Source organism: Lagopus leucura, unplaced genomic scaffold, assembly GCF_019238085.1.
Source record: "Lagopus leucura isolate 7727_CA_CO unplaced genomic scaffold, USGS_WTPT01 Super-Scaffold_100008, whole genome shotgun sequence".
NCBI classification, from domain to species: Eukaryota; Metazoa; Chordata; class Aves; order Galliformes; family Phasianidae; genus Lagopus; species Lagopus leucura.
This window is the reverse complement of record NW_024962265.1, coordinates 13,220,264-13,247,695: the sequence shown is the minus strand read 5'-3', so window position 1 is coordinate 13,247,695 and position 27,432 is coordinate 13,220,264. Positions and strand designations below refer to the sequence as shown.

Here is a 27,432-nt window from a genome sequence, read left to right as displayed (position 1 = left end):
TTCTCTTTCACAGAGTTCAGTCCACCGTTGCCCCCGTTTTGAAGGGTTTGAAGGGTTCAGGCTGTCTAGGACTAGCGAATGGCTAGGGCCATTAGCTACACAGACACCAATATGAGGAGTAGCAAATGGTGTTTATTGCAACTACACAGCGGTTTATATGCCCTACGTGCTTCGTCTACGCCCCTAAAGCATGCGTCATAAATCCATCACAGAGCAGGGGAGGTCCTGACGCGTCACATCCCGATAAAGCCTCCTTACTGCCTACTACAACAGCTCAGTTTACAAAACCAGAATCGTACACAGTCTAAGATTACTGTAAAGCACTGTCGAGATGCAGCAGGCCCAGCCCTAGGATAAGGGGGCAGAAACAGGAGGGAGTAACAGTGACACAGCCAGCTGAGGAACACTGACTTGTACCATACAGAATACTCTGCTTAACGCTGTCTCTCTGCAGCTACATACTGATGTCCCTTACAAAGTATTTTCAATCTAAACAAGAAACAAAGAAAAGATTGCCTGCCTGACTGCAGCTAGCTGAAGCTCTTTACTGTGGCTTCACGGCTGTTTGCATCCTAGTTCCCCTAATCCTACAGATAGTGTTCTCTTTTAGAGCTAAAATAACCCAGAAATGTATTATGATTCAGTAAATTATATTAATGCAATACCCAGGAGCACAGAGCTTTGAAGTCTAAGGCACTAATGCTCATTTCAGAGGGCAAAAAATGCCACTTAATTCATTTACAGTTAAATATTCACTTTACCTGAAATTTGTGGAAATGGAGACTTGTCTTCTTTCCGGAGGTCCCCATGACAAACAGAAAATCTGGAGTCAGCACAAAAGGAACTCTTTCCTTATTAATTCCAAGGAAGCTTTTATAATTCCCAAGAATATGGCCAAAATCAATATGAAAAAGGTTACCTTTATAAAAAGAAGTCACAATTAGGCTCAAATGCAATAAATTGCCAAGAACACTCATATGCATTTACTGTATTTCCAAAACCATTTGTAGGCCTAAACTACGACTCTGTAGTTCAGCAGAAAAAGACTATTTTTTCCTCTCTTTTTATTTTTTTTTAATACATAATTGTGTTTTCTTAGTGAAATTATTTTTTGTCTTTGGCAGTTGTTAAAACCAGGTAGGCCTGCTATGTTTTCTAAACATACACTCACAGCTTTTCAATCACGAAATGAGGAAAGCTTGTGCCTCCAAATCCGTAACAATCAGATCCCAGCACATCACTACGTGGGAAAAGTTTGTCAATTATGGCACTAATTCATAGTAACTCTGGAACTAGAACATGCTTCTTCTTCACATACCTGTATTACCAGTTTATATATCCTCCTGCAGTGTACAGAATAAGCTTCCCACACTATGGATAACTTTGAGATTGCAGTATAGTATCAGGTCCTGGGAAAGTGATGAAAAACTTCACTTTTAAGGAGTGCTACACCTATAGGACTGGAGTGGCCCACTGCTCTTTAGATTGATTTATTAGTTTCACTGGCAAACAAGATGTAAGGATAAAAGAGTATGTTCACTTAAAAACATGCATTTGTAATAATGGCATATACACACAAGAAGACAAAACGTCGAATGATGTAGGACGTTACTTAACAGCAATCCTGACATGTACCATCCTTACATGCGCCAGCATTTCAGCCACCTTTTGAGTCCTCACAACCTACCCCAGTGCTGACATATTCTGCAGACCTCTCAGTCACCTCCTTCTCCCTTCTGTTGTTCCAGACAGCTCCTGTTAAACTCTGGCTAATCTGCTCCTGACTATAAACAAATAACATTTCCTTTACTGTCCCCCTTTCTACTGACCTATCATGCACTTTCTGCTAGTACATAATATACACAGTACTGTTAATATCAGTACTATTAATATATATAGATTAATGTTGAAATTAAAGCATTTCTTTGTCTTCTTTTCCACAAGGATTTCTGGTGAACTTTTTTTTTTTTATTTTTTAATTGTAGTCTTCAATTAGCTCATTTCTGCCTTCAGGGTACTTCCTCTCTTCAGCCTTCAGCTGGTAAAACTTTAACTACAATATGATTAATATTAAATATATGGTCTTCTGACTAAAACCAAAAGTATTTTCTGTCTCCTTGCATTATGTAAAGACTAATTAGGAAGTAACGAGCTCGTAAAACTGGAACTGAATTCCTTAGGCCAGATAGAATGCCTTCATATGTGCAGCTCAATCTGGGGTGCTTCCCTGGGATGTCCATAAGGAAGTAATCCCAAAGTTTGTAATACAAAAAAATTTAGGGTCTTTCAGGAGGCGTGCAGCCACGTGGGGAGAAGTTTGTTTCCTCAGGCATGGCGAAAGGACAATAGCATGCTCATGTAACACATCTGCATAGCCAACTTCTACAAAGAAATCTGATTTATCACACATTGGTTCTTAAAGATTTCAATGGACTATTCACAGCCGACCAGGTTGTGCTGACCCATTAAGTCACTTGTGCACATTCCTGACAACGTCCTCCTGAAGAACAGAGATAGACTGGTCAGTAGACAACAGTCCACTATATAAAGACCAGCAACCTTCCAGAAACACATCTGGTGCTCCTGCATTAGCCAATTGGTCAGGTGACCACATGCAGCCACCCTTACAAGGTAGCTAGCAACTCAAGTTTGAGGTAGCTCTCATTGGCTGGCACGGAAGAGCTTCCCAGCAAAGAAGACAAACAATGGTGTAACAGAGTACAGAAGAGGCTGGCAGCTTCTTCTGGCTCATCAGCAGGTGAGATTAATCATTAAAGGTGCAATCCCTTGACAATTCGACAAGTATGCTTAGCTCCATGCTTTAATATGCTTTAATATCTCATGTTTAAATTGTTGACATTTCATTTAGTATGCTCATGTTTGAACTGTTGGCACTTTCGTTCTGTGACACACCATTCCACAGATCTCAGTAACAAAATACCACACTCCATGTATACTTATTTTCTAGGATTTTCTGCAAAGGTACATAAACAGTTTGCAGCGATCACAGTCCAATAATATTTTCATTCTGACAGCACATACAATCCCACTCACAACCCCTTTCACCCTCCAGACAAATGACTATCTGTCTACTTTTAAAACCTTTTGGCTTTTAGATCTTAAATCTAGAAATAAACATTTGTTTTGCAAGGCCAGATTACTTACTTTGTAACAAACTCATCCTTGGAAAAAAACAGCATTATTAACATAGAATGGCTTAGGTCAGAGACTTTAAAGCCCACCAGCCCCAATCCCTTCCGTGGGCTGGCTGCCCCCCACCAGCTCAGGCTGCCCAGGACCCCATCCAACCTGGGCCTGAGAGCTTGCAGGGATGGGGCACTCACAGCTCTATGGGCAGCTGTGCCACAGCCTCATCACTCTCTGAGTAAGTAATTTATGTCTAAATGCCCACTGCTTTAGTTTAAAGCCATTCCTCCTTGTCCTATCACTATCTGATTGTGTAAAAAGTCTGTACCACTCCTGCATTTAAGCTGCATTTAAGTACAGGAAGGCCACACAATGAGGTCTCACGCAGCCTTCTCTTCTCCAAGCTAAACAAGCCCAACGCCCTCAGCTTTTCTTTTATAGGAGAGGTGCTGCAGCCCTCTGATCTTCATGGTCCCCCCTCTGGACCTGCTCAAACACCTCCATGTCCTTCCTGTGCTGGGAGCCCCAGGCCTGCACACAGTACTCCAGATTGGGCTTCACAAGGGCAGAGTAGAAGGGAACAACCATCTTCTGTGCCCTGCTGGCCACACCTCCTCTGATGCAGCCCAGAATATTGCTGGCCTTCCAAGCTGCGTATCTCTACAATTTAGATAAAGGTGTGGTGCAGGGTCATGTCAAAAGCCTTGCACAAGTCGAGGTAGACAACATCAATTGTCCTTCCTTCATCCACTGATGCTGTCACTCCATCAAATAAACATCTAATCTTATACAAAGGCCCCAAAAGGGTAATGATAGGTTTCAATATCATAGAAGTATCTGAATTTGAAAGTAATGGTGACAGAACTGGATTCTTTATCTTCATTCATTGCTATATGCATAACTTATTAGATTAAAACATAAACCTTGTGAGGTGTAGATAGTCCCTTCTTCTATGAAATTCCCCCCAAAAAACCCAGACTCACCTGTTTCTGTGATCATAATGTTATCATTGTGTCTGTCTCCTATTCCAAGAACAAAGGTTGCCACACAGTAGCCAGCACAGGAATAAACAAACCTTTCCACAGCTGCCTGAAACTAAAAATAATTTTAGAGATGTTAAATGCTTCAGTGTTAGAAATGTTCCTTCAGTCATTCTCAAATTAATATGCCTTTCTGTTGATGTGTATCAACCAAAAGTCAAACAAACTGTCTTATAAAGTACACTGTTGCACAGCAGAGATAACGATCACAGCACTGCAATGCACTCGCTATGCTGTGAGAACAGGCTGTACTCTCTAAGCCAAATAAAATTAGCACATAGTAGTCCACACTTTCTGAGAAAATAAAGCTCAAACAGGTCACTGAACCTAAGCAAAGGAGTTACGAGTACCCAAATCTGTACTTCAGTCCTCTAAAACCACAGTGCCTCTCAGTGTTCCTATATGTCCTTTCAATCTGCTCCTCATGTATCACTTCTATATACCACTGACAAAGGAATCATTTCTAAAGCATTTTCTAACTCAGAAGCCCAGCTGCCAGCTGGATGCAGAAGGCTCTTCCACAGACATGCACAGCTGAGTGCAGGGAAATGAATGGATTTTTCAAACTCGTGAGTAACACAACTCTAAACACACACTATGCTTCTCATTTACTAGGGTGCTTTCAAAAACTCTGTGACCTGGGTATAGCTAGGGTAGATTTATCTACCTATCTATTTATCTATTTGGTGTTGTTTTGGATTTAGGATGAGAATAATGTTGATAACACATGGATGTTTTAGTTGTTGCTCAGCAGTCCTTATAGTAAGTCAAGGATTTTTTGACCTCTCACACTGCTCTATCAATGAGAATGAATCCCAACAAGAAGCTGGGTGGGGACAGAAGCAGGACAGGTGATCCAGACTGGCCAAAGAAATGTCCCATAGCATACTGCATCATGCTTAACCATAAAACCTAGGGAGTTAGCTGGGGAGGGCTTTTATTGGCTGGGCATCACTCAGCTGGTGATGAGCAATAACACTGTACATCACTTGTTTTGTGTAGTCCTTTTTGATGCTTTTTTTCTTTTCCTTTTTCTCCTTTTCTTTCCTATTAAACTGTCTTTATTTCAACCCATGAGTTTTGCATTTCTCCCCTCCTTCTGATATAACCCCCTATCCCACTTTAGGGGAGGAAAACTCAAAGAACTCACCTTCTCCTCAATGACACATCTGTCCTTGAGCCACTGGTTCAGTATTTCATCCTTAAATGCACCAGTGTTGCCAACTGTACTCTGCTGAATTTTGGCAATTGTTGTAGCATCTTTCACAATTTCAATCATTCCTAACAGAAAACAAAGAAAAAACTAGAATTTATATTAAATTTATATCAAAGCATAAAAAATACACAAAATAATATTTTAAACTGCTTTCTAAACCTTCTGCATAATTTCAATAGCTTGTGAGTATCCACTTATTTTACAAGCAACACTGCCTCTTGCCCACTCCCAGCTGAAGTCAGCCAGAGCCCATAACAACACTATTGTAGAAATACAACCTCTGTAAACCACCAAACTGAATAGCACTGTCCTTTGGTCTGTGTTTGCTGGGCTGTTGTTTGTCTCTCAGGAGCTCCAGATCACATTCCAGCTGTTGGAAAGGTTTCTCCTGCCTGTGCTCACAAATCTCCCCCTGCCGGTGAACAGCTTCTTGATTCTGGGGGAGCAGAGCTGTTACAGGAGACATCTTTTGCTTCTCTTTGCATTTTCAAGTTCTCCCAGAATAGCTGTGTAGTTCAGCAGTGTGAAAAGCCTACAGATTTTAGAGCGGATGCTAATGACAACCATTTACTGATCATTCTCTGCTGTAGAGCTAAAACAGCAGTACAAAACCTAGACAGAATGTTGTACAGCTTATTCTGCCTAAGCAAATATTTCAGGTATGTGCTGGAATAGTGCATCTCTCCCAGCAGATCGTTCTAAATAGATACGCCTCTCAGTAGGTATGGTTAGTCCTAGAGAAGACTTCAGTAACTGGGCTGCATTCATCTGAGCAGAAAGCAGCAAAAGCACAGTGCTGCCTGTTACTGGGGATCTGCGGTACTGAGGTAGGTGACTTTTACATTATGTGCCAACCCGAGCTTTTTAAATTTGGCAGTGACCCAGCACAGTAAGTAGTGAAAACTGCCTCATAAAACCACGAACATATGGCCATGCCAACGGGAGAGATAGGAAGGTACGACTGTTCACCCATGATACGTGGCAGAGAAAGTTCCTCCTCCTGAGGTCTATTTGGCAGCAGCAGTGGACATTTCCAGAACTGCAAACTGCGTTGAAAACAGATGTCTTCAACAGACTGGGAAAGACCTACACAGGAGGGGATACCATCCAGGTGTTAGGAAATCTGTAGGACATCTGTCTGTTTCCCTCTTTTCGTTGTAAAATGGGGTATTGTCCTTGTGTAAACACACATAAACTGTCCTAAGTTTCTTGAAAATATGAAGAGGAAGGGAAGAAGCAGTTTGGAAGAAAACCATTAAAAATACTGTGAAAGAAAATTTGCATGTCACCACTTTGGTTTTGTTCCAAACAAGCATAAGCTGTGTTTCAAGGTGTCCCAGAGTGCATATTACTAATTTAGGCTACAGGTATTTTCAGCAAGCCACATAGAAGTGAAGTGTGGATGTGATTAACCATGGCCCCACCATGGCGCTGGGGGGATGCTGAATTCTTACATCTCCCTCCCCATTGCATGTACAAAAATAAACGATTATTTCCTTGAGATCACAGAATGGGGAACCCATTAAGAATTTAAGACAGAATACTGAAGTCTGTAAGTTGAATATAAGAACACAATGGCCACTGACAGAATTGCTACACCTTCCTCCATTAATTTAAAATATTACATTGCCTTAAGATGATTTTAAACAAGAAAAGAAAGGAAGCATTACATTTGTTATAAAAATATAAAAAAATGTTAGAAGGTTAAAAAAATGACCTATATTTACAGTTTAAGCGTAGTTTATATTTTGGTATGTCATGACCATTTCCTTTGACTTTATTAGAATTCTATCAATACGATTTCTTTATTTTTAAAAACACTTATATGAGAAGAAAAGAAACACTTCTGTGTTGCACTTCCAAGTACTGCATCAGTGAGCTGGGCTTTCTGCACTCCTGAGAAATCTTGAAGCCAAAAGAAAGAATGATAAAAATGTTACGTGGCAATTTTGGAGAGGAAGTACACTGCAGATTATTTAAAAGAGTTCTTAATTTCACTGGGACTCAGTTTAACATTCTTCCATCTGTAAAGCAAAATATACTGCACAAAAATAAAACAACTAAAAAGCTGGAGATCATGTGAAATAAAGTGGCAGCATTCATACTGTAATGACTTTACCACTCCATGCAGTTCCTATCATACTGCCAGCTACATAGATAACAGGTGTTAACAAACTTGCTACTTTTTTACAGATGTTCAAGATCTGAGTAAGGGCAGAGCACTACTTGCTAATCTGTCTCACTGATGAATAGCTCATATCAGTCAAAGCATTCTTTTCAGCATGAAAGCTTAATTTGGGCATAGCCAATTTTTCTGCAGTGAGGAGGCTTTTCTCCAGCCAGCTGTGTGACAACTGGTCAGCAGAATTAACTGTGACAGTCAATTCCCTGTTATTTGAATACTGGGAAACTGTGCCACGTGGGTGTGCTAGGGTGCATAATACATGCAAACCCAACACAGTGAGTCATGGAGCCGTCGGAATGTATACGTTATGTATCAGTTTGGTATTTCTGGATGTAAGTGGACTTCTGCCAAGCTTATCAGGTTGCTCTACATACCACGACACAGTTCTCCAGGAAATTTCAAGGAACCCCTTGACTTCTCCCATTATGAACTCTACAAAATAGAAAACCTCCACTGCATGAACTCATGCTTACTGACAAATACTGCCTGAACATTCCATCAGGTGATGCTGCTGCTTCTAGGAAGTATAGGGTATGGAGTTTCAGGTCAGGAAAAAACACAAATGTTTTTCTATTTTAACTCTTTTTCTCTATTTCATCTTTATTAGCACATTAAAACACATATTAAGGAAGTCACTTGCTTTCACTGTTTTTTCATATCAAATATTGTTATTAAAGAGAAACTTACAGCTGGATTCAACAGTTGGATTAGCAAAGAAAGCACAATCACTTAAGCTAGTCTAACAGTACAAAGATATCCATCAGAAAGAGCAGGAACCACAGCTAAGAGACAAATGAAGGCTGCTCACAGAAAGGTAAAGAAACTGATGTTGATTTCTGGACTGCAGAGTATACTGAATACTCCTCCTGTACACAACTTCTGTAACTATAATCTTTTGAATTTCTAATTACACTGTGTTCTCATACCTATTTTGTTCCCTGTAGAAATACAGCCATATGGTAGCAAACAGAGGTCCAAGGATTCTGCTTCCCAAATGGATTCCATAATTCGAAGAATCTAGCAAAAACAAAAAGGAATGCACAAAGTTATTGCAAGTTCATGGAAACAAAGAATTACAGGATGAGCTGGGTCGGGAGGGACCTTAAAGATTATCGAGTTTCAATCCTCTGCCATGAGCAGAGACACCTTTCACTAGATCAGGCTGCCCAGAGCCCCACCAAACCTGGCCTTCTCTGCACAGAAAGCACATCCACAGCTTCTCTGGCACCTGAGGGTGCCTTCATCATCTTAAGCATAAAGATTTCTTTCCAGGATCTAATCTACATTGCTCAGACATTATTTATTACTTAGACAAATAACACTGTACAGACTTCTGACATGAGACTAAACTTACTTGTCTATTTTGTGGCTTAAGAGAAGAACATAGAAAGTGTGCAGCCATTCAAGATTATCAGTTACAGAATCAGGGTGTTTTGTTTTTTTTCCTAACCTGTCCTGTGACTGTGCAACCTCTATTGCTTACAAGGTATTAATAAGTGTTTTCTATGATTTCTACATGATCTGAGATTGAACACATTAGCCAGTATATCCATTTTCCACCATAAATATCCCTGCAAATGCTAACAACCCCATTTGTCAGAGCAATCGCTGAAATATTACTACAGTAATTCTATCTATCATTATTTTTCCATTTGTAATTTCACCTATCACATACGCCAATGAAAAAAATTCTTCATCAGAAAAACAAGCCATCTTGCACTAAATAACAGACTTCTTCTCTAGCACACCAAAATATTAAGTTTGTGTGGAATATGGCAGGAAAGAAAGGTAACAGTAACTTAAAACACAGTAGTACAAAAAAAGAAGATCCTGTTTTTGCTATCAGCTTGCCATACAGCTTACAAAATGAAAGCCTCCTATTTCAAGTAGACAGCACATCCTCCTCTGAAAAGTAAAACAATTTAAAAATATTTACATATTCAATTTATTCCTCCAATACAGAATTATCTTACCTGTAAAATAAGCATGTCCTGACGGAGGTCATCTCCATGTTTAAAGATGATGCCTATGGTTTCATTTGATAGAGCAGTTGGATCTGCACATTTAAACTCAAGCCAGAGGGGCTTCTTCTTGGATGCCATTACTTTACATTTTTCTATCTGTGAAAGACACGTTTATCGTTAGGCACTGTGCTCCAGCATCAGCACACCAACCTTCTTATACACCAGCTAGAGAGTAGTTCACCAACTTCCAATCAGTTAAACCACAAGAAACACACTGAAAATACATGTAAAGGATGGTTTTCCATTGCCAGAGAAATCCTCACTGAACCTGCAAAGCTTTGAACACTGCCCATGATGAAGGGAAACATAAGCCTTGACTCTCTGCAACTGATTTTAACTTGTAAATCTGTTTCAGACAGAAAGAACTTTTAAGCCAGGACTAAGAGCTTCTGAAATCACTGGGAAACTTAGAACTGCCGCAGAGCATTCTGAGATGCTTTACAAAACAGGAAAGTCACCCAATGCAATTTGCCATATTGTCTACCCTTGTGACTTTTAGAGATCTCAGTTATTACAGACTCCTTGATTTTACTCACTTTCCTTAGAAAATTGTGCAGCCAAATTCACGTGAAAATGGCATTTGTGAAAGTAATTTAACACAGCAATTCATAAAATAACAGAATAAACACTCATTTAGTTTTACTAATTTTTCACTCTTGAGAAGTTCAGCAATGAAACTACTGAAATTGTATTATTTCTAACGTTTTCTCATCTGATTATGTCTCGTACAAATGTGGTACGAAATACTTCCTATTCTGGAATAATTATTACAGTAAAATCACATAAAATAATAAAAGCATTTACACACCAGTGTTTGAGAGCTGACAGAAGTGATGATTTCAGGAAAGAGCATTTCAGAATATTCACGTTTCACAGACTGAGGTTCTGAACTTTGAGTTTAAAAGAAAACAGCTTTTATCACTATTTCTATTAAAAGGGGAAAAAACTGTTACAGCTTTGAACTTAACTTGAAACACCGGTTTTGCTACTAATATCTGGTTTAGACTATTCAAATTTCAGGCTGTGAGGATTTTAAGCTTATGGACAAGTAACACTTGCTAGAACGAAAACAAAATTAAAGCCTGCCAATATCAAATGTTGCATCAAACATTTCTGTTCATAGAAAAAAAAAAACAAAACAGGTGCATCTATTTCGGACATAGCTTCTTTTCTTTGTAAACCAGTTACTTCGTGTACCTAGGAAGACCTTGGAAGGGCTGCCCACTTCCAAAGTAAGGGAAAACTAGAAAAGCCTCAAAGATATTTTATTTTGAAGACCATTTTTTTTTTGTCAAAAACTTAACAAAATAAATATTCAAAGTTAAACATGTACAAACCTACAAAAATTATTTAAATTAAGCTTCTGAAGTTATCAGAAATGCTGTATTTCTGAGTAAATATTGTTTCAGTTGACTTCTGTACAGACAGTACCTCTGTGGTCCTCAGCTGGGAGGTGTTCAGCTCTTTCAGTTTGAAGGCAGACAGGCCTACAGGCTGCTACCAAGGCAAGGGCTTATTTAACAGAAACATGGATGGACTTGGAAAACAGCTATCAGTCACCTAGACGAGAATGCTGACTGCCATCTCCTAAACTGGATGGTTCATCTGTTCTTAGCTAAGAGAAAAACCAAAGGATTCCCTTCTTGTAGGTTGCGCATCAGGTGCATCTAAAGAGCTTTCATTGTGTTTCCTTACCCAAATTTCACATAGCACAGTAGCTTCAAGAGCAAATGTACTGTCACAATACACCTGCTGATTTATTCATCATGTTTTTAAGTGCAAAACATAGGAATTGGCACAGACCTCGACAATCACATGACAGCACTGGAGGAAACAGGTGTTTCTTAACATATTTCTAGCAAAATGTTAATGCACTTTTTAATAAAAGCAACACAGTCAGCAGAGATACTGAAAAAATCAGAAATAGGAAAACGTTTGTGTTAGTAAGACTGAGGTCTCAAATAAACCTTAAAGACACGTGAAGGTCAGACACATCCTTCAGGTAAGGCAAGGAAAGTAAGAAGAAAAATTGAACATCCCAAAATCTCCGAAGTCTGCTGAAACAGTTTTATACAGGCATTTGATATAAACAGAATTCAGCCACCTGTTAAATCTTCAATTTAATTGACATTTAATTATTAGAATTTTTTACGAGGAGTTGTTTTTGTGTTTTGTTTTGTTTTCTGCATGGTAGCATGTCATCTCACTTAGAAAAATGCCATTAGCATTAGGAAGAATACTTTTTTAAAGCCATGAAACGTCATCACATTCACAGTGAAATAAGGTCTTTAGATGTTTTTACCAAAGGAAACGTACTTGCAGATAGGATAATTTTTTCAAAAAGGATTTGTAGGAACTCAAAATGTACTTACCACTAGGGCTCCTGCTCTTAGCCCAGGGTCATATGGGACTCTAAAACTTTCTGGAAGTTTGCTGCCCTGTAGTTTTTCAAGTTTTTGTCTAAGCTGTGCAATAACTGCAATTGCAAGCAAGAAAACACAGTAAAATCACAAGTTGGAAGTAAAAGCATTACAGCTAATAGAACTTCTTAACTGATGTTTAGCTAAAAACAAATCCTCTGATTAGCTACTTTCTAAAGTGCACTCCTTAAAGACATTCTATTTTGAGGAATGGAGGAAAACTCTTTAACTCCCATGGTTAATGGGCTGTTTCAGATCCCAAAAGTCTTCAAGCACCTCACAACTCATGGTCCCTCTATGCAGTTCAAAACCACACAGTGCTTGATATTTTTCAGAAGACTCCATCTCCACGGGTGAAGAGATTACATTAAAACCTCAAGTTTCATTTAAAAAAAAAACAAAATGACACAACACAAAATGTGTATGTACATCTGTATATTTCCCTTATTACTGACAAAGAAATGCTCAGATATCTCCCTCAAAGGCTCAGAAGAAAGGGGAACCTGAAAGTACCTTGCATTTACCAATATTATTTTCACCTATCTCACTGCTCCTACATCCAGATTCATGGCTTTTGAATTCATGCAGCGCTGAAGTGTAGTCATAAGGAATTCAAACACAGATATGCTGAATTTCTTATTTAAGTTTTCTTGTTGCAGCCCTGAAAATCTCATATTACAGTAACAAGAAAATTTGGTGACTGATGTGATATCTAATCTGGTAAAAATGAAAAATTAAATAAGATCTGCCAGCGAGGTACAGGAGCTAATCAGCGAACAGTATAATTAGAATCACAGAATGGCCTGGGTTGAAAAGGACCACAATGATCATCCAGTTTCAACCCCCTGCTGCGTGCAGGTCACCAACCACCAGACCAGGCTGCCCAGAGCCACATCCAGCCTGGCCTTGAATGCCTCCAGGGATGGGGCATCCACAACCTCCTTGGGCAGCCTGTTCCAGTGCGTCACCACCCTCGGTGTGAAAAACTTCCTCCTAATATCTCATCTAAACCATTCCTGTCTCAATTTAAGACCATTCCCCCTTAGATTAAAACCGTTCCCCCCTTAGACAACTTTCCTAAGAATAAACTAGGTTGTGGTAGCATAGGTCATCATGTAAAAGCTTTCTAAAATGTAACTACTGATCCCTTACACAAGTCTAGCTCGATTTCAGTTAAGTCTTCTCACAATGTCAGACAATCTTTGAAAAATTTTGTATGCTGACCAACTGAAATGTGTAAAAATTAGGTGTTAGCTGACACAGGTCAAAGCACTTCCTAAACCAATTTCCACGTTGATCTAGCTTAAGAACAAAGTACTACATATTTTAAGAGAAATGTTTCTTCTTTAAGAGAAGAAACAGCTACACATACACACCTAGGGATCACAAATCATCAAACAGCACAGTGATGAAAGCAGACAATCCAATACAAGCTGCTACTGCTGTATTCTTAAGAATTTATTTATTTTCACTGCTTGCTATGTTTTTAATATAAAGAAAGAGATTACAAATAAGGTGAATGTAAGTTTGATGATATAACTGTTACTGGAATACCACAGGCCTTAAAGTAGTTTATTAAAAAATAAAAAAAACTACAAGCACAGAAGGAAGAAAAAAAAATATATAAAAATTAGATGTGACTGCATGAAAGAATGAAATGAAACAGTTTAAAGCATTCAGGCTTCAAATATAAAAAACAGGAGAATAGAAATGATATGGAAGAAAAAGAAGCAATAAACTAAAAAAGAAAGTGTAGGAAATAGATTTTTAAAAATTTAAGAAGCTGAGGATGTCTATAGAAAAAGTTGTATCCTCAGCGATCTGAGAATGAGTTAAACTAGTATCATTAGTAGGACAGCCTAAATGGAAGCCTTATTCAGTGGAAATTTCAATTACATAAAACTTCTTTAACTGTTCTGCTGTAGAATAAAAACAGAGACTCTTTAATTTCAAAACCCTGTGGGTGCTAAAGTGATTGCTTTCTCTTGAAACTTTATTCTTTTCCACAGATTCTTCAAAGATAACGTGTTAAGGAAACCACTGCTGTTACAGACATGTACATCTGCAAGTCTCTAAGTTCCTTTCAGAAACATGAGATCTGACCAGATCTGTTTAGATTATACAGCACTTTTAGATACATTTAAAATGCAGTTTAGAAAGAATTCTGTACAAGCATTCAGTGAGTCTCAAAATTCACACTAAGTGGTAGTGTAACTGATAGCACATTGTATATCAAAGAACAAATGCATATTCCCTTTACATTTTATGCAATCACAAATAAATCTGTTTTTCAACTGATACAAACAATTTTAATAAAAAGGCAGTACTGAATGCTCTGTATTTATACCATGTTTTTAATATGGAAACCTCCAGCCCTGAAGAATAGCTCCTGAGAGCCAGTAAGCACAGCCATCAGCTCCTCAGTGGATTCCTTAATTTCCAAGACAAGCTCTGTAAAAACAGCTGCATCTCAAATAGCACCCCAGACACTTCCCAGTAACCAAAGCAGGAATGTCTTTTGAACCAAGGACTTTGTGGCCTAGAACACACTGGTCTGAACACGTAGGAAGAACTGGTGTGTCTCTCTCCCAAATTTTACAGCTTTTAGAATTTATTATTGCCGTGTCTCTTGCACTTAGTCCCAGATCTGAGCAACTAACAGGAATCTTAATAAAAATGCTTTTAAGGAAGTCACTTGAGGGGAAAAAAAAAAAAGGCAGGAAAATACAGAGGTAAACAGGCATTACGTAACCCTATGTGGGGCCAAAGCAGTGCTTACAGGAACTGAAAATAACAGCGTCACATCTGTGTCTCACAGGACTCCTATTCATTGCGCTGCAGAGCACCAAAGATGTGCTCTGTATATTCAGGGCTGATCCATCAGCTACTTGTGGTCTAGCAGAGACTGGTCTGAACTCATCCCCACTGCCCTTGCCAAGGGTGTTCCAGGCCTTACTTGAGTAAGGCTGTGTTTCTTGGCAAGTGCCATTTTTTGCTCTGTACTTCCAGTTAATATTTGTGTCCTGGGTTGCTTCTATTTTTCAGTGCTGGTATTCAGCTAAGAATTAAGTACAAAATTCTAACTTTCCAGTTGTGTGGCATGAGGCTCAAGAAGGTAAGTCAAAGAATGGAAATATTACGTCTGTAATCTATCCGTGATTTTTAAATAAGCTAGGCAATCTGATGCCTAGATTTCACAGCTAAACAGAAAAGAACAATACTGTTACAAAGAAAGAAATGTCTGTTAATAAGTACCTTGAGAAGTGACATCGTATTTTTCCGCAGAAACTGATTTTATCTCCATTGTGACTTTATGCAACAATTCAATGACTTGAACCTGTTTCATGAAATCATGCAGCATTGCTTTCCCACAGCCCCTAAGATAGGCTTCTAGGATCACAGCGAACCTCTGCTGGTAGTGCATGGATTGGGCAATCTCACTTCTTAAAAACCAAAACAAGAAGTGACCGATTCTTTTGTTCTAGTGGTAAAGAAAGACATTACAATTAGCACACATGACAATTCCTTGAGAAAATGCCAGTAACTTAGCATGAGTTGACTGCATTTGAAATACTTACTCTTAAACCCCGTTTCAGCAGAAATCTGGCTAATGCGCTGTCATGATAAGGCTCAAATTTCACAGCCTGGAAAATACAGAGAAGACGTGTTAGTAACATGTAAGGCTCTCTTACATTTTACAGATCACACGTACTGAACACTTTCTTTATGTAAGAAAGAGTGTAACAAAACAGTTTTTTTGAGGAAACAAAGTTGAAAAAAACAAAACAATACTTCTCTGCAGGGTTCAGCAAGCAACTCTTATCTGCAACAGTTTCTTTTCAGATTAATGCAACAAGCAATTTCTGGCCAGCAGGGTAAGGGAGGTGATTGTTCCCCTCTGCTCTGCCCTCATGAGGCCCCATCTGGAGTTCTGTGTCCAGGCCTGGGGCCCCCTGCACAGGAAGGATGAGAAGCTGTTGGAGTGGGTCCAGAGGAGGACCATGAAGATGATCAGAGGGCTGCAGCACCTCTCCTACGAAAAAAGGCTGAGGGAGTTGAGCTTGTTCAGCCTGGTGAAGAAAAGGCTCTAGGGAGAGATCACTGAGGCCTTCCAGTACATGAAGGGGGCTTAAAAGCAGGAGAGGGTCAACTTTTTACGCAGTCAGATAGTGATAGAACAAGGGGGAACAACTTTAAACTAAAAGACAGAGATCAGGTTAGATGTTAGATGCCCTTTATTCAGAGGGCAGTGAGGCCCTGGCACAGCTGCCCATAGAGCTGTGGGTGCCCCATCCCTGCAGGCGCTCAGAGCCGGGTTGGATGAGGCCCTGGGCAGCCTGAGCCCACGGCAGGGGTTGGGGATGGTGGGCTTTAAGGTCCCTTCCAACCCAAATCATTCTGTAATTCTATGACAAGCAAGGCAGGGCTGAGCAAACTGGTGAGACTGAGTTCTGGACTGCCAGTGAAACAACACAGCAGTCTGTACAAAAACCTAGCAAAATGAGAAAACAGCCTGCAGCCTGACTGACACAGAGAATGCTTGAAAAGATTATTGCCAAATGAAATAATGTATTTGTGCCTATTCTTTAAACAAAATGTTCAGTAAGAGTGCACCAGCTCTGCCAACAGGCAGCACCTTAGGACGGGAAGCAGGGCTCCCTGCTGGGTGCCCCAGCTCCCACAGCAGTAGGAGCTGCTCCCACTCCAGGAACAGCTTATCAGTGCCCATCACCAGAGGCACTCTGACTCTGTCCCGGCGAACCACAAAAAAGAAGAAAAGCTCTGATACAAATACTATTCTATTGGATATAGCACAGCTACAAAGAAGACTTCAGCAGATCTGCTTTTTTCAGTGGCTCTGTGAGCACAGATAGATATTTTCTCTTCCAGCAGCCACTCCCCTGCACCAAGCCCCCAGATATTGCCAAGACACTGCCAAAATGGGGTGGAAACAAAGTCAACAACTTTTTTACGTCTCAGGAATTTTGTTCTGTTATTCTCACCCTCACCACAATAACCAAGTGAGTTGGTCTGTAAAACAAAATCTAACCCATGTTCTGGGTTGGGCCCTGAGCTGTGATGGGCAGCCTGGTGACTCCTCCAAGTGCTTTCTCCATCTGCTTCTCTTCTATTGACTGAAGGACTCAAACTTGGAGGAGGATCATACTGAGGCTAAAGAGGATGAAAGGCAGGCATGTAGACATAGAAAGAGAAAGCAGTAGCAAACAAGCCCTGGAAGAAAGTCACAAAATCCCTTGTGTGGATAGAGGGGTTGCTGAATGGTTTTGGGTTCTAGAAACAGTCAGGACGTGGCAGTGGGGAGATTAAGGGCAAACAAAAGGGATGAGCAGAGCCTGGTGCATGCAGCATGCTCAGCTTTCAGAAGCATCGCAGTACACAAACATCCAGGGATAGCTATGCAGTGCAGCATAGCAGCTCCTTCAAGATCGCTGTGTTCTGCAGCTTGCAAGGAAACAACCAAGCCATAAGCATAGCTACGCTGAATTCATTAAATATCTCCTAAACGTACTGCAGCACAAGTTCTACCTTTATTCATAAAATATCAACACTAAGTCTCCAACAGTTTAATTCTCCTAAATGACAGCATCTTACCTGGGAAAGATAATAAGAACTCACAATCTTAAACAGATTGTAAGAACTTTTACTTCACATGAGAGATAATGAGGTATGTTTTTTAATAAAGATTTACTTTCACTGCCAAAAGGAACTTAAAAGCAATAACTATTGCATACATTCAAACGGATTTGCTTGCAAGGACAGCTATTAAAGACCTTATTCTGGTATACATTCTGCTGAATGTTCTCCATGCACATAACTGAAAAACAACTTCAGAATGAAACAGAGCCAAAGGCCTGGTCACCACTTCAAAACAAAACTTCCTTACCTTAAAGTTGTAAATGTAAATTTCAACATAAGAAATACTAAAAAAAAAGTTTTATGACTGTCCTTATTATGCTTGTGTCTTGGAAATAATTACTTTTTAAAAAATCAATCCTTTTTTTCCTGCAAAGAGACAATTACAAGTATTTGAATATGAATAATAAAAACCAGCCATGAGAAAAAGCCTGACAGTATTTCCCTTCGTGGACCTTTGCTGGGTCAGATCACCAACAGGAGGCACTGACACAATGCCACATAAAGGTAGCATGATTTTCTTCACTGGCATTTGTTTTTCAATGGATTTTGCTGTGATTTAACTGCCCTTGCCACGTTTTACTACAGAGAGCCACAGACCTTTATTGGATGCTCAGTGGATTTATTCACGGCATATCTACTTCTGTTTGGGATAGACCAAGTGGGAAATAACACGATTCCCATTTGCACTGGGATGTAGGATGGGAGCACCCTATGCACAGGGAAAGAAGCTGTAAAGCTTTCACAAAGGCACACATGTGAGAAGTCATGACTGTTCTCAAGATAGACATCCCTGATGTCCTCCTAGAGCAGAGCACTGACAAGCATCCATTCATTCTCAGAAAACACGCAGCGTCAATACTTGGCTGCATGGTGCCAAAGGTTTGTGCCCTGCAATTAACCATGGAAGAGAATCCAAGGAAGCAGCTAGGAGGTATAAGCTGGGACTTAGTTTTTTTTCCCTTTTGAGGATGACAGTATTTTAATACCTGGATAAATTTCTTACTAAAAATGACATGGTGAAATTAAACTACTATGAAATTATACTACACTCGTTTAATTTATCTTTAGAATGATTTTTCTCTTTAAAACTCTCTCCTGAAAGCAAATAATATCAAAAAGAATTTTTAAAAGAGTATTTTCCCCCTTCTGTTAGGCACTTTGACATGGACCAATCACCATCCCACGCCCTAATTTAGGTACAGAGGAGAATGAAATCGCTGAGCTGCGTGCAGACTGCAGAGCCGCAGCCAAGCAGATCCAGCCCATCAATGTGGGAGGTCTGGGGAAGCAACCACGGGGGTTCCTTTGGCTAATGCTAAGCACACCAATTCTGCCTGGGGAGCCTCATCTTCAGACAAGTGAAGACAAGGCTAACAAGGTTTCTTTAAAGCACTGCCAGTGTGCATCTAAATCTGAAAAATGAACTTTATTTTTGCAGCAACCAGGACCCTCTGAACACATGGAAATCCAAAGCCTCATCCCATCGGTTCGCAGGTTTCTTTTTTTTGGAGAGGGGGTGGATGGGTGGGGTTGTTTCTTGTTTCTTAATGCCAATTCTGCTCTTTGATTCTTTGAAAAAAAGCATTTCCTGCTGTGCAGGCTGACAGCCCTGCACACGACCCAGAGACCTGCCAGGCCCAGGAAGCCACAGCGCCGCCCCGCTTCACTGGGGGACACACTGCCCTTGCAGGACTGCAGGTCCCACCTCTCAGAAGCCATAGAACTTTGCCACCGACAGCCAGCCCAGCTCCAGCCCCACTTTGTGAAAAACAAACCAAACGATCTGCTTGTACAACTGATGCCAACTTTCCAGACGTTTCATCTAGTAGACTGCACACAAAGCACTTCAAATAAATACAGTGGTGATTCATTTCCATAAAAACACATTTTTTTTACTCAACTTCCCAGAATGAATTAATTTTATCTATGAATAACAAACTTCTATTTGCTTTTTAATTTTTTTAGGACCTTCTAGATAAATTGGGTCCCCTTAGCAGTCCATGATTCACAGTGCTGCCACACATTATATAACAGCACTGACATTCCAGATCCTGAAATCCAACTCCAGATTTTTATTTGGGCCTCTGCTGTGTTAACATCTGCCTTTACTTTCTTTCTCTATGTTGGTAAAGGTAACCAAGAGCATCATCCAGACGTGACAAGAACAGGATTAGTGATAGCACAGTAAGGATTGGCTCCCACCACAGCCATGTTAAGCATTGACAATATAATGTATTGTTGTAGATACAAGATGCAAACTGTAAGGCACAAGGCAATCCTAATACCAAAATAATGATACAGACAGAAGGTGAAAGTTGAAAATGAATTTGGGGCTAGTTTGGTTACTACCACTGCTTTGATTAAAATCTGAAGGGTTCAAAACCAGGGTTTTTTGCTGGCACGGGAATGGTTATATGGTACTGTAAATACTCTCAGAAGCCAAAGATCAAACATACAAATACACCCTACCTGCACGAGTTGCAAAAGATAATGAAGAACATCATCATCTTCTAAACTTTCCAGTTTTTGAACTGCCATTGCTCGTACATTTTCATCAGAAAAGTTACAGTCCAGAAGCTGCATTGTGAGTCCAACATCTAAAGTGCTTTGATCCCACGCCTCCTTTTTAGCTAGCAACTGGTATGTTTTGGCCACTATTTCTTGTTGTCCCCATTTGACAGAGCTAAGCAGCTTAGGGTATGCCTTGGGGTGCTTTATACTTTCATATCTAAAGTGCCACAACAGTTCTTTGTCCTCAGGAGAAAGTGGATTAAGTGGGTCAGTTGCTATGATCTCTTCAAGTTGCTTGCGAAGCTGGTTGGGCATTTCAGCTCGTGTCCTGTCCCCCTGAGAATCAGATGTTATCCTGTGCTTGGGCAAGGCAATTGGGTGACAGTATTTGTCCAGCACAATAGAGATAGCCATGGAGTTTTCTTTATCCGGATTAGTTGCTGAGGTGAGTTTGTCTGCATTGATACTTCCTTGCTCTTCCCCTTTGCCTGGGATTTTCCACATGTGGAGAACATACTCCCCACTTCGTAGCAGGAAACGGTGATCTATCAATAAAAGATTCACGTAATACAGAAGTTGAGTTTTGCATTTTGAATCAGAGTTGGGGGATTCGTGTGACTGAAGGTTTGTCTTTGTGGACAATCCCTGTGCTTTACCACAATAGATCTGAAGATTCAAGAGTGCTCCTTTAGGCAAATCCTTGATTTTGATGTCAAACTCCAACCAAATATTCCACAGAACCTCCTCAGTAAAAGGCTTTGAGGAAGTCCTCCTTTGTGAAAGGAGCTGTTGCCCGTGTTGAATGTTAGCCTCTACAAATACGGTAAGATCAGCATTTCTTGGTAAAACTGGGATATCGATACCAATTATTTTCACCCTGAATTTCCTATTACAATCCCACAAAGAGATAGTAAAGACTCTCTCATGATCTTTTCCGTCTATAGTCAATTGTTCGTGATATCCTGTAACTCCTGTACAGTCATCTACCAACGGCCACTCTTCCTTCTGCACCTCATCCTCACTTGGGTCAGGAGGGTTGTCTAACACAAGGTGGATTTCTTCCCCATTCTTAAGGCACTGTCTTATCCAGTGAAAATCCTTGATGGGTGTGTCTCCAGTAATGTACTCATCTCTGCCACAAATCCTAAGAACAAAATCCAGTTCGCTATGATCTTCAGGAATATCCATCAAAGACTTTTTCTTTGCCATTTTTGTGAAAAAGCTATGGAGAATCATATCTGGAGTGTCATCTATTGACACTTTAATTTTTTGGCTCGTCGTTCCTCTATGTATGATTATAAAAATGTTATTATTAGTTATCTTTTTGAACAAATATTCTGGGAGTGGCTTAGATGTAGTCCATGGGTGCATTGCATACAACTTAGGATCTCTACAGGCTACTTCTATCATTCGTGGAGTGACTAATCTGCGTCGGGTAAATTCTAGTTCGTCATCATGCACGTTGCTTACATCAGTAACATCATAACCAATTAAATCATTAAGCTGCCGCTGAAATTCCTGAACTTCTTCTGATGGTTTTTGTTTCTGGACTACATATATTTTGCCTACTTTCTTCTGTAACACTTTCCAGTACAGTATGCAGTCTAATGTCTGTAATAGTTGATGTTTATCATAAATTTCATACCATTGCCCCTTCTTCTGATACTGAAGTACGAACTGATCCGGGGTGAACGCATGGTAGAAGTCTGTGGTTTGACTCATCTCTATTGCACGCATCCAAATTTGTGCTTTCATTTGCTCAACAGTACAGTTTCCAGCTATTTCGAGTAACATCATTTCCGGTACTTTAGTATGCTTGTTGCTTGTAGGTAAAATGAACTCAATGGATATCAGTTCCATTGAAGACAAATTACTCGATGTACAATGAGGTTTCATTCTTCTTCTCCTTCGTTTGTTTTCTTCTCTCATAACAACAGGCTGCTCATAGTCACCCAACTCCATGCCAGAAGAAATCTAACAAAATATAAAAACATTTGATTGCATTCTCATCTACATTTGCTTTACAGTTATTTTTTACTTATTTGTGATTAAAATCAAAAACCAGTCACAATCCTGCTACACGTTTTTTAGATTTCCTCTTCCCCTTAATTTTTAGTCTTAAATTCTTGCTTTATATAAACCACTCCAGATGTAATCTTTTCAATTCAAAACCAAATATAAGGAAAAAACCCAAACCCAATGATTAAATAATTAAAATAGAGCTTTTAAACAGCCTTCCCAGATTTCACTGAGGATAAGCAATCTGACAGTGTATTTCTGCCCCAGTGACTTGCTCTTTAATCAAACGCCGATTCCTCTTTTTTGATGTTGTCGGTACTAACAGAAGTGGATTTTCATAGAGATCAAAAGATACCGTAAAGCATATGAACAGAATACTATCCTACCGAGTTCTAGGAATGACAGAATATGAAAAAACAAATGATTAATTTTCAGACTGGACTCATTTTCCTCTAACTCTCTTTTTCATGATGAGGAATAAGGACTTACACCAAAAACATTCCTTAAAAATCAAAAGCCAGCTTCTCAAGACAGACGTTTAACATGCATCTGAATTCAAGCCCAGTATCTTTCGATGTGATTTTTACAAACAAGCCACTCACCAGACTTATAACAGACAGCAATTTTAAAAGCAAGCATTTCCGATATAAACTATTACTATGTTACAGAAGAAAAAACTCCTAAGCTGAGGGCATAAAAAATCCTCCTAAGCTGCGGGCTGGAACTAGATGATGTTTAAGATCCCTTCCAACCCGAACCATTCTATGATTCTATGGCATCTTACTACCCTGTACCTTATGGCATTTTGTTCACAATTTAACACTGTTCAGTGAAAATGAGCTTAAGTGGAAATTATTGACCAAGAGTTGGAAGACACTGGACACACTTGCACAAGCCACCCGCTGAGTTTTCTTTCACTGACTTACAGCGACATAGAAACATCTTCCTCAGATAAAGCTTTTTACAAAAAAAAATATTTCTCTAACTACTAGAAAAACTGCAACACAATGAATGATGCTTCAGCAGATAACAGAACAAGAAGATAAAAACATCTTAAGCTAAAATGATCTAACGTGCTAACTACAACTCTTTTTTCAAGTCCCGGAAAGCAAACTGTGGTCATCACTTCTGTAATGGACAAAACACGAGGAATTATTACCTGCTTATCAAATAAAGGCTGAAATGCTGAAGACGACTCATTTGTTTAATTTCTGAAGTTCCTATTTTTCAAAGCAAGATCATTCATACAAAAAATACTTTGTTAAACTCTTCTGCTTTTCTTGCTCGCCCTCCTATCCAGATGCAAAGGAAGTGCTGCACTTAGCAGGAAGGAAGTTTTAACCGAGTTGATTATACGTATGATTGCTCATTTTAAAAAAAGGCAGAGTGTTTTTCCTGTCATAACAGTAAAAATACATTTACAATGGAGCAGTGTAATTTTAACACACATGCATAGGAGACACGCTTACAGCCTGTCTTTAGCACAGGCTAAAACAGCTAAAAATAATTTGGGCAATAAAACTAATGAATCTAAATAAAACATTTTTAATATCAGCATGGAATACATTTTAAAGAGTTTAGCTACTTTTTAAGAGTTGAATAAAAATACTGGACAAAAGAAAACTAATCTGCTATGCTTCCTTATTTTTATTCACATGGTGGTAGCACTTTGAGGACCCCCAGCTTACATTAATTACAGTTTTTTTTAAGCCAATCTCTCCATAAACATCACACAGAGATGGTATATTCCAAGGATTTTGCAAGGTAACCTCAACAACAGAATCATTGGGCAATCTTCCTCCTCATCCTTTTAACTCATGCAGTTACGGTTACAAACACATGGTGAAACCCACTAGAAATGACAACTTAAGATTTGGGAAGAATTTTAGCTACGGATTTCATCCTTAAATTTTGAGGGCTTGACTTTGCAGCATCCTTCCAAAGTCTGTATTTTAAAGTGTAATTTCTAAAAGATATAATATAGTCAGGAATTTAATGTATTTTTCTTTATTTAAAGGTAAGCTATTAGCAGGGAGGTTTCTCAAGCCCAAAGGATGTATATGTTTCTTGCAAGTACCTCTCATCCTAAAAGTCTTTGTGATGACCCTACTAAGTAAACCTGGACTCATTACATTTTCACTGTTTTTTTGCCTGCTGAAAACATCCTATTTTGCCACTGTGCAATATGTACTCAAGGATAAATTTTCCAAACAAGTATACGCATATATTCCACCTCCTGATAAGTTATCCAGCACTAGTCCACTGATCAGCACTGTCAAGACATCCAAGTGAAGCATCTCTACCTCATGCTGCAGGGAATTACCCCATACGCTGCACAACTACAGTGACTGACAGCTTCATCTCATTTTAGGACCTACCAGTAGAGCAGCAGTATGAAAGAATCAGATACCCCCTAGCAAACCTGCATGAGATACAGTGCCAAGTGTGTGACACCTGTGCAGCTGCCCATATAAGACCCTCTTCCCATATTCATTTGGTTTGCTACCTGGAGTACACCTGTACTCCAGTGCAAAGATCCAACTCCATCTCCGACCCAGCTCCAACAGCTTCAGAAGTCAGTTCTTGGAACAACGACCACCACTAGCCTGTGCTTTTTGCAGTGACAAACACATAAGTGTCCCCATCTTACTTAAGGTGACATCAAAATTGTAACTATTTCCTGATAATCCATGCACAGCCATGGCACAGATTTAAGTATAAAACTGAAAATCTTTTAAAATTACTTCCCAAAATCTTTGTCATGCCTAAGCATTACTTCCAGTATGGATATTTCTATATGCCTATTCCAACAACACAAAAAAAATAATTTAAATTAACTCTTTTTTTTTTTTTTTTTATTCTTATGAGCCTTCATCAAGTCTCAATATCCCTGTAATAACTGAAGCATCCTACCACTGGCCCACGAATCCTGGAGGGTACAACAGAACACAGGAGGAGGAGGGCCTTTAGGTAACTAAAAGAAGCAAACAGGTTCACTCCCATCTCCCATAAAGTTCCCCCCTCTTTGCTCAGGTCAGCAAACTGACTGCAACAACAGAAAAGATTGGTTAATTTTCAGCTGGATCAGTTCCTTGATCTGACTCATCAGTTGCAGGGGTGGTAGGGCAGGAAAGGGAATGCTGTTCACAGTAACAGAGACTGAAACATAACAGATAGTAATACTAAAGCAGTGCACCTGTCAAACTTCCCTGCCTGGTTAAGACAGACTTTTACTATTTATTGCTTATTCTTTACCATTTATACTTATGTTTCTACTAGTTTCTACTTTTACTTAATCCACCATATGAAAAACACTTTAAATCAGTCTCTTCACTTTACTGTGAATCTAGAGGAAAATAGGCACTATCCAAGCAAGAATTATATGTTATGCAAATACAATAATGATTCACTTACACTGACGTTCTGAGATAACGCTAACTGTAAAGAGATAAATGAAGAAAAAAACTCACATATATGACACAGCCCAAAGGTTTCTAAGCAGCACACTATCTACATGCCAGCACTGCTTCATAGCTGGAGACTGCTTTGCATTTGATGGATGAGTAAAATTTATCTTCCTACTATATGCATTACAATGCAGTTATGTGCTATGCAGGGAAGATGCAGCACTAACATGGTAAGCATGAACACAGCTAAAAAAGAACTGCCTTGAATGGTTCTCCTGTCAAATCCACTAGCAACTACCAACTCTCACCAGGATTAGATCAACACGAGTTCCTTCCATTAGCAAGTAAACATTACAGATAATTCTGCAGACTTCTACATCAAAAAATATACTCCCCAGCAGATACAGCTTAACAGGAGGTTGTAGATTACAATTTGGGGAGGACTGCAATATTTTCAGGGCCCAAGTCTTTTCTAAAGACTTCTCCATATTTTGGTTTCTACTCTAGTTCTCTATCTGGCATAGATACCCAAAACTGGAAGAAACATTAACTTCTAGCTGGTTCTAAAAATAAAGATAGGAAGTTTGGAAGAATCTTGGCTAACCATTTAACATCAGTGATGGGTAATTTACTTTTAAATCGATGCAGTGTCTGAAAACCGAAGGATCACAGCTCTGGCTGCTGCAGTAACACAGTTATTTCAAGTTGCACCTTTTTTTCCAAATATTGACCTCAAACTGTATCATAGGATCATAGAATCACAGAATGGCTTGGGTTGGAAGAGACCTTGAATAGACCTTAAAGATCATCTAGGTTGAACTCCCTGCCACTGGCAGTACCTACAGAGAATGCCAGCTCCAGAATGTCCTAAGCTTTTTTTAAAAAAAAATTTTTTTTTTTTTGGTCAGGGAAAGTTTATGACTTATAAGTTTGTGACTGGGTCACAGAAGAAATTATTATGTGTTTGATGAGGAAATACAGTCATTTATTGTTTAAACTCTATGCGCAGCACAGCTAAGTCGCAGACCTTAAGGGCTCAGGCAGGCAGATCACCCACTTGGCACAGTTTGATCGGCACACCAATAATTTCACACGGAGGGTTTCTCATCAATCCTGCAATTCGTCATCGGGCCAAGCCCTAACTCGGCACAGAGGCCACGCAGAGCGAAACACCCGCCGGGCTCGGACGCACTCAGCCCCGCCTTGCGGGCCGCGGTGCCGACTAACGACTCAGCAGAGTCGAATTGCTCTCAGGGCTGAGCGCGTCGCCCGACCCCGGGCCGGGCGCAGCCGGGAGCGCGAAGCGGGGGCCGGGCCGAGAGCGCCCGCGGTCGCGCCGGCCGACATGGCGGCCGGGGCCGAGAGCCCGCGGGAGAAGCGGAGCTGCGGAACGCACCGCAGCCCGGCAAGGAGCCCGAGCCCGCTCGCCTCCGCCCGCCGCGGGGGCCGGCCCGGGCCGCGGAGGCGCACCGCGGGATTCCCCGTCCGAGCCGCCCGGCCCCGGGCAGCCGCGAGGCCTCGGCGTCGGGCGGCGCCGGCCTGGGGAAGGGTCCGGCGACGAGCCCGGAACGGCGCTACTCACCGTTGCGCGCGGCCGCGGCCCCGCTCCGGACAGGTGTTCTCCTCAGCAGGAAGCGGAGCGGGTCGGGGGCCGGAGGGGAGGCTCCATGGCCGGCGGTAGGCAGCTCCGGAGCCGCCGCCAATCACGCGCCGGGCACAGGGGGAACCGGCGGCGGGGCCTCCCCGCCCCGCTCGGCCGGCACGGCGCGGCCCGGCCCCGGGCGCTGCGCCTGGACCTGCCGCGG

The 27,432-nt window shown here is 40.4% G+C and overlaps 1 protein-coding gene across 3 annotated transcripts in view; it reads right to left on the bottom strand.

The window, feature by feature from the left end:
- Positions 1-27,334, bottom strand: part of PIK3CG (phosphatidylinositol-4,5-bisphosphate 3-kinase catalytic subunit gamma) — a 33,293-nt gene extending 5,959 nt beyond the window's left edge. The window contains exons 1-10 of one of the 3 annotated variants that reach the window (XM_042872598.1): positions 27,210-27,334; positions 20,160-22,175; positions 15,611-15,676; positions 15,288-15,513; positions 11,985-12,088; positions 9,562-9,708; positions 8,515-8,605; positions 5,338-5,468; positions 4,131-4,242; positions 762-823 (exon numbers count right to left, since the gene is read on the bottom strand). In XM_042872598.1, coding sequence (XP_042728532.1) covers positions 762-823; positions 4,131-4,242; positions 5,338-5,468; positions 8,515-8,605; positions 9,562-9,708; positions 11,985-12,088; positions 15,288-15,513; positions 15,611-15,676; positions 20,160-22,163 — 2,943 coding nt within the window. In that variant the 5' untranslated portion in view covers positions 22,164-22,175; positions 27,210-27,334. Of the gene's footprint in view, positions 1-761; positions 920-4,130; positions 4,243-5,337; positions 5,469-8,514; positions 8,606-9,561; positions 9,709-11,984; positions 12,089-15,287; positions 15,514-15,610; positions 15,677-20,159; positions 22,176-27,209 lie in introns of all 3 variants that reach the window. The other 2 variants (XM_042872599.1, XM_042872597.1) reach the window with 2 other exon arrangements.
- Positions 27,335-27,432: the final 98 nt, after the last annotated feature.